Source organism: Scyliorhinus canicula, chromosome 18 (genome assembly GCF_902713615.1).
Source record: "Scyliorhinus canicula chromosome 18, sScyCan1.1, whole genome shotgun sequence".
Taxonomy (NCBI): Eukaryota; Metazoa; Chordata; class Chondrichthyes; order Carcharhiniformes; family Scyliorhinidae; genus Scyliorhinus; species Scyliorhinus canicula.
In genome coordinates, this window is record NC_052163.1 from 108672626 (window position 1) to 108680962 (window position 8337).

The 8337-nt window shown below is 44.8% G+C and overlaps 1 protein-coding gene across 2 annotated transcripts in view; it reads left to right on the forward strand.

The window, feature by feature from the left end:
• LOC119953535 (inactive tyrosine-protein kinase PEAK1-like) overlaps positions 1–7365 on the forward strand; it is a 97905-nt gene extending 90540 nt beyond the window's left edge. For both annotated transcript variants that reach the window (XM_038777906.1, XM_038777907.1), the window contains exon 4: positions 3098–7365. In XM_038777906.1, coding sequence (XP_038633834.1) covers positions 3098–4210 — 1113 coding nt within the window. In that variant the 3' untranslated portion in view covers positions 4211–7365. The remainder of the gene's footprint in view (positions 1–3097) is intronic.
• Positions 7366–8337: the final 972 nt, after the last annotated feature.

The following is an 8337-nucleotide window of genomic DNA, read 5'->3' on the forward strand; positions in this document are numbered from 1 at the left end:
GAAAGACAGCCCTTTAGGGAGGCCTCCCCCACCAACCCACCCCGTTCTGCCCAACTCCTGAGCATGGTGACCTGCCAGATTCCCCCCTTCAACCCTTTCCCCTGTGCTGCCAGCCTCAAAATTGAGATGGGACAAGAAGCCTTAAGTGGCCAAGGGTCCTGATCGAGCCTCCATAGGCCTCACCCAGCCTCTGTAAAAGTGTGCACAGGTTGGGGGCAGACAGAAGAGAGGCAGAAAGTAAACCTGGAGAATATAGGCCCCCATTTGCAAACAACTCCAGCAGAGGATCAGAAAATTCTGCCACAAGTTGTGCAGCTACAGTAATTTGTTTTTGTTTTATTGTAAGTATTATAAGTGAGGAAGTAAAGAGCAGCTCTGGCAACGGATTCACATTCTATTGAGGAAGTATGAAATTACAGCGAAAGATCTACTTTACCAATAGCAGGAAATTACACACAATGTTAGTCACATCATCCCATGCTGAGAATTTATTTATGTAAGCTCTAATCGCCCTACACCCCTGTGAGATCTCAACACTTCTCCTATTCTGGCCTCATGCACATTCCTAATTTGCATTACCACAACCAGGCTTTCATAGAATCATAGAGTTTACAGGGCAGAAGGAGACCATTTGGCCCAACATGCCTGCACCGGCCCTTGGAAAGAGCACCCTAATAATTGCTGGCACAGTCTGCGATACCCCTGTCCCATGAACAAATTTTTTTTAAAGTTCTGCCCGATGGAAGAAAGAATAGTCCAGGTGGGAGGGGTCTTTGATTATGCTTCCTGCTTTCCCAAGGCAGTGAGAGATGTAGACAGAGTCATTGGGTGGGAGGCAGACTCGTGTGAAGAACTGGGCTGTGTTCACGACTCTCTGTAGTTTCTTGCGGTCTTGGGCCGAGCAGTTGCCATACCAGGCTGTGATGCAGCCAGATAGGATGCTTTCTATGATACATCTATAAAAATTGGTAAGAGTCATTGTGGACATGCCGAATTTCCTTAATTTCCTGAGGAAGTATAGGCGCTGTTGTGCTTTCTTGGTTGTTGCGTCAACGTGGGTGGACCAGGACAGATTGTTGTTGATGTTTACACCTAGCAATTTGAAGCTGTCAACCATCTCCACCTCGGCCCCATTGATGCTGACAGGGATGTGCACGACACTTTGTTTCCTGAAGTCAATGACCAGGTCCTTAGTTTTGTTGACATTGAGGGAGAGATTGTTGTCATTGCACAATGCCATTAAGTTCCATAGCATCCACCGCTGATTCCCTCCTATTCACTCCGATGAACATAGACCCAACCAGCTCAACCTTTCCTCACAAGAAAATCTTTTCATCTGAAGAATCTGCCGAGTGAACCTTCTCTGAACTACTTCAAATGTCAGTATATCCCTCCCAGATCAAAACTAGGTGTGGTCTCACCAAGACCCTATATAGTTGTAGAACAAATTCGCTCCTTTAATACTCCGTCCCCCTTGCAATTAATGTCAAAGTCTGAAACACTGGCCGGGAATTTCCGGCCCCACCCAGTATGGAAATTCCCACAGCAAGTCAATGGACGTTCTGCTGGTTCGCCACAATCAGTCCCTCGGGATTGGGAACATCCTGGCCATTAGCTCCGTTTCTCTCTCCACAGATGCTTCCAGACCCGCTGGGTGTATCCAGCATTTTCTGATTTATTTTTTGATTTCCTGAAGCACTTTGCTTTCATAATAACGATTTGAACATCCTATGGTGAATTGTGAAATATGCTCTGGCCTTTTGGAATTATCACTTGTCACCAGCACCAGGAAATTGAAGAAACGTTGATTGGACCTTGTGGTTTGAACACATATACATCAAGAATGAGAAAAGGGCACTCAATACTGAAAGATAGGTTACATCAGGAATCGGATCTTTAAAAATTTTGCTTCTATATTTACATATGTAAAAATCCCCTAAAACAATTCTATTTCAGAAAATGTGCGAATGCAGTTCGAAAGTCTATTGTGAATGCCAAAGAAACAATTTGGTTTATGTAGCAGTTATGAGTATCCACTGTGACCAGCAAAAGGGGTTAAGGGGAGGTGGTGGTGCTGGAGTATTGTCACTGGGCTAGCAATCCAGAGACTTAGGGTAATGCTGTGGGGACCCAGGTTTGAACCCCACCTTGGCAGATGGTGAAATTTGAATTCAATAAAAGCCTGGAATTAAAAAGCTGACCGTGACTCGATTGGTGTAAAAATCCATCTGGTTCACTAATGGCCTTCGGAGAAGGAAATCTGCCGCCCTTACTTGGTCTGGCCTACATTGACTCCAGATCCACAACGATGTGGTTGACTCTTCGTACTGGTCCAGTGTGTAAAATTACAGCCCATGAGATCAAGAAGAATATAATTTTCTGCAATCACTAGGTGAATTTTGTTGTTTTGCCCATAAACTTACTAGCAGATGAATAGTAAGTTGATTCAGTTATTAGTTTCTAGTTTCATTATTAAACATTGACAAACGGAAATGCTCAAAATCAAAATGGAAGTGTATCGATAAAAGGGGGTGTGGTACTGTCAATGCCTTAGCAACAGCTAAATCCACAGTCATCACAATTACACTTTAATTACTCGCTTCACAGAACAGAACAAGAATTTACGGTGCAGAAGGAGGCCATTCGGCCCATCGAGTGCACCAGCCCTTGGAAAGAGCACCTCCACCCTATCCCACACTTCCACCCTATCCCTGTAGCCCCACCTTACCTTTTTTGGACACTGAGGGAAATTTAGCATAGCCAATCCACCTAACCCGCACATCTTTGGATTGTGGGAGGAAACCGGAGCACCCGGAGGAAACCCATGCAGACACTGAGAGAACGTGCAGACTCCGCACAGACAGTGACCCAAGCCGGGAATTGAACCTGGGACCCTGGCGCTGTGAAGCCATTATGCTAACCACTATGCTACCATGCTGCCCAGTTTGTGACACTACCTCTGATTACCATTTTTTGCATCTCAGTAACACTTTAATCTGCGCGTACCCATGGAAATAAATCTGATTTCCTACTGAGTGTAATATTTTTAAATATTTCTTCTTAATTACACATTTCTTTTCATTTTTATCGATTGCAGGTCACCAAATCTCTGAACGAAGAATCTCTGCAAACAGAACCTTGTGGCCTTTCATTGCAGGAAGGTCTTCCAAGCCATTTCAATGTGCAAATGATGTGTGGACACTTTATTGCCACAATCCCAACAAAGCTCTTACCTCATGAAGATGTGGCCTTGAGTCCTGATAATTCTGAGACAGAAAAGAACGGTTCTGGGCCAGAAGCTGTGGCAGAAACTTCCAAAATTCAACCAAATGGCAGCACAAACGAAAGGCCTCAGGTTGTGATCATCACTCAGGAGGTTCCCTCCCAAACTATGGCAGATTTTGTAAAAGAATCAGCAGCACTCCACGAGACCCAGGCAGACGCCTACGAACGTCAAGTAAGCCTCCTTCTTCTGCAGTTGTGTCTAGGGTTGGAACACCTTAAAGATCATAACGTTACACATTGTGACCTCCGCCTAGAAAACCTGCTGTTGGTTCAGGTGCCTGTGCCAAGAGGCAAAGCACAAAGTAATAATCTTCAGCTGCCGAGACTTATTATCAGCAACTTCTCCAAAGCAAAACAAAATAATACAGCCACTGATCAAAAACTGCACCCAGATCAAACCCGGTTAGCGCCTGAAATAATGTCAACAACTCGGTACAAGAAGGTTGATGAGTTTCAATTAGGCATTTTGATCTATGAAGTTCTGCACATGTCAAATCCAATTGAGAGCATTTCAAACCAGAAGGAATATGAAGAGTATAAAACAGAAAAGCTGCCTCAGATTCCCCAGCGATCTGTTTATTCTAAAGGGCTTCAGCATCTGTCCCACTTACTCTTGCGGGCAGATCCGAGTGAAAGAATACATATCCATCAAGCAAAGAGCATCTTACAGGCCTTACTTTGGGGTCCTTGCCCCAACGTGTTCAGTCTGAACACTGGATGCAAAGACCCTCCTCAGATGCTGACAAACTGGCTGGATGTTAAACGCGTTCTGCTGATGCTGAAGTTCGGGGAAAGGTTTCTCGACGATGTCAGCCAAGCAAACCTGGAAGACTGGCTTTGCTGCCAATACTTTGCATTCGTTACTCCTAACTCAGTGCATCATGCACTAGAAGTGTTACAGATTCTACTGGAAGAAGGGTGTTGACTCAGAAATTGAAACCAGTGCAAGTTTCCAGCTTCTACTGCGTATAATAGATTGCCATTCGTACCAGGGCAACCACAAGAACAAATATTTATGCTATATCAGATTGTATAACATATTACGGTCAGAAGAATTTGATTTATCTGCCTCAAGCTTTATTTACATACTTCTGTTCAGTGAAACTGGAATCCATCAGTTGTGTTTGGATGATGAAACATATCTAACATTAGTCTAACCTGTTAAGCAGTATTTCCCAAATATTTCTAATCTTTCCCCGATGGTTTAGCATGTTAAACACATCTTGTGTGGTATTGATCCACATAGGCCACAATTTTCAATAACCTGGACTAAGTTAGTTGATCTCAGCCCCGGCTATATTCAGGGTACGAGAAGGGGCTCAAGGGAATAGGTTAAAATCGGGTGATGTTCCCAGTGCTGGTTGCTGTCAACAAAATCCTGCTGGAAATTCAGTGCAGATGCATATTGGGAAAGGCGAGTAACAGACTTGGCAGCGCTGCCTTCAGCCAGCTAGCCTACCAACATTCACTCTGCGGATTCATTTATGAAAAATGATGATTTAGACAGAGAAAGTGGGAACTCCCAATGCTTACTGAACCAAGCGCCAGATTGAAGGCATTCAGAAGAAGGCTGAAGAAAAGCAGCAAAGTACAATATATTCCAATTGCTTAGGTTTATTGCAAAAAATTAAGTATATGGAAACATAGGAAATCGGAGCTCGAGTAGGCTATTTGGTCCCTCGAGCCTGGTCCGCCATTCATTGTGATCATGGCTGATGCTCTAACTCGATGCCATGTCCCACTTTTTCCCCATACCCCTTGACGCTTTTAGTGTCTAGAAATCGATCTATTTCTTTCTTAAATACGTTCTGTGAGTTTGCCTCTGTGGTAGTGAATTCCACAGGTTTACCACCCTCTGAGTTAAGAGATTTGTCCTCATCTGAGTCCTAAATGACCTACCCCGGATCCTGAGACTGTGATCCCTTGTTCTAGACCCCCCCCCCCCCCCCCCCTTCCAAACCCAGTCAGGGGAAACATCATTCTTGCATCTTGTCGATCCAGCCCTGGTCAGAATTTTATATGTTGCAATCAGATCCCTTCTCATTCTTCTAAACTCCAGTGAATTCAAGCCTGGTTGACCCGATCTATCTTCATATGGCAATCCTGCCATCTTTGGTTCAGGCCACAAAAGTTGTTCGCACCTTCTGCCAATGTCATAAGACAATTGAGCAGGTCTACGTCCCACCACACGTCCACCTAATGTATGCTCCAACATAACGCACTTGTAAATATTGGCTTTTACCAGGGAGCATTAGATAGGATTTATGTTCACTACTGCTGCTTCCTCCATCACTAATATTGCAAACTAACAAATGCAATTTTAAATGATTGTCAAGTCTTCTCATGCTCTCTGTAATTTCCGCTATAAGTTGTTGTGCCTGGATAATAACTATAGTCAGATCTTTTCACAAAGAAATTGCACTATCAACATTATACTAGTAACCCTGTTGCAATTGATCGCAGCAAAGTGCAAATAAGTGATGATAAAGTATTGATCAAAAAGACTCTTCCAGTTACTTGTGCAGTTCCTCAACTTGCAGTTTGAAATATTGAAATTTTGGGTTCAAAACAATTCCTATTTATAAGAAATATAAGAAATGTTTTAATCCAGATGAGGTAACAATTTTAAAACTTTCAGTTAGTTGATTGGAGTAGAAGATTTAAAAAATGTATTCTCTCATGGGATGTAATAATAATAATAATCGCTTATTGTCACAAGTAGGCTTCAATGAGGTTACAATTCCGGCGCCTGTTCGGGGAGGTCAGTTAGCCCACTGTGCTAAACCAGCCCCTAGACATCGTTGGCAAAGCCAGCATTTGTTGCCCATCCCTAATTGCCCTTGAACTGAACGCCTTGAAAGGTCATTCCAGAGGGCAATTAAGAGTCAACCCACGCACATTGTTGTAGGTCTGGAGTCACATGTAGGCTAGACCAGATAAGGTTGGCAGATTTCCTTCCCATTAGTGTACCAGATTGATCTTTCTTTTAGGGCAATTGATGATAGTTTTGCGCTCACGAATTTCAGTGTCCTTAACGGGTGGCACAATGGCACAGTTGTTAGCACTACTGCCTCAATGCGCCAGGGACCCAGGTTCAATTCCAGCCTTGGGTGACTGTGTGGAGTTTGCATCTTCTCCCCGTGTCTGCGTGGGTTTCCTCCGGGTTTTCCTGTTTCCTCCCACAGTCCAAAGATGTGCAGCTTAGGTGGATCGGCCATGCTAAAGTTGCTCCTTAGTGTCCAAAAGGTTAGGTGGGGTTACTGGGTTAAGGGGATAGGGTGGGGGGCCGAGGCAAGGTGTTCTTTCAGAGGGTCGGTGCAGATACGATGGGCCGATTGACCTCCTTCTGCACTGTAGGGATTCTATGACAACAACTGAATTTCCATTCAGACAATGCCCCTAGTTCCGCAGTACTTTCACACGCTAAAATCTGCTCAGCTTACTGTAGAGTTGAGTGCAGAGCCTGAAAGGGTGATGGAAGCAGATTCAATATTAATGTTAAGGCAATTGGATCCTTACATGAGAAAACTGTAGGACTGTGGATAAAGAGCAAGGGAGAGGGGCTAACACACTAGCGCTTTCAAAGAACAGGCATAGGCATAATGGGTCAAATGGCCTCCTTCTGTGCCATTTATGATTCTCTAACTCTGGAATGATAATGCCACACAGTAAATGTGAATAGCAAATTTTCCGCAGCACGCATCGTAATCATAATCTGACAGATTTACTGTTAATTGATTGGAGAGTGGAGAAATTGGTTTCTTTTGAATAATCAGTTCTCATCTTCCCAGAAATATTAAAGACCACACCTTGAGGGGTCTCAAAAATCTTAATTTAACTCTGAATTTCTCTTGAAGTTCGAAGGCAGTCGAGCTGATGTGAATTCTATGGAAAGGTATTAGGCATCCGATGTCCATAATTCAACTGCAATTCGAAACTTTTCTAGAATGTTCCACTGGTAGAATGATTTTCCGTTCTATCTCTCTTTCATTAATTGTGCTATGTATTAGATTATTAATGTTCATTGCTTTCATTTATTTCAAATAAAAGTTGCCAGTATCATAATGATTTGAGAATATATTTTAATTTTGTTTGAGATTTACTTCAGTATATATTGGGGTGGAGAGAGATGGAAACTCCCTGCCCCCTTGGAACCCTTACTAAACTCTCCTACCGGTTACCCTCGGTTTACACCCCAGGAGTCCACTATTGACTCCACTGACCCCCCCCCCCCCTATACACTTTCAGGCCGGGATAAACGCCCTCCTCCCTGTTGTGTTAGGTGTGGCGCTAACAATTATACTCAAAGCCGAGAGACTAGTACAATAGAGGCTTTATTGCTGTATGATGTTGTCCCTCCATCCGCAACTGTAGACTGAGGGTCTGAGCAGCTCTCATACATATTTATACACAAGCTCCCTGTGGGCGGAGCTAGCCGGCAGGGGCTGACCGGAGGAACCTGTATTACAGGTACAGGCATACATCCCCCTACTGCAGTACACATAACTACAGTGGTTATCTCACCACATTCACCCCCTGTAAAAAATGAGTCCGGCGGGGGTGACATGTAACTCTAATACAAGGATGCTATTTACAAGAGGGTCCAACAAGGAAAATCAAGAGTCCATCCGGTTAGCCGGTTACAGGTTGAGCCGAATCAGTGGTCGGACGTTCCGCTGTGATCGGCGTAGCTGTGGTGGTGACGTCGGCACAGGCGGTGATGGCCCCAATGGTGCAGGTGCTGGCGGTGTTGGTGCTGGCTGCTGGCGGGATGACTCCGAGAGCAAGCCGAAATCTTCCATGTCCTCCAGGGTGGGCAGGGGGATGAGGGATGGACCTGATGGGGACGAATAGGGGGGCGCTGGGGTTGGCGCAGGAAGGGGTGTGGGCATGGGATCGGCACCTGAGGGAGCCAGGTCCCGGAGCGAGACTGTGTCCTGGCGGCCGTCGGGGAACTCAACGTAGGCATACTGAGGGTTGGCGTGGAGAAGGCGTACTTTGTCCACCAGGGGTTCCACCTTGTGGTGCCGTACATGCCTACGGAGAAGGACT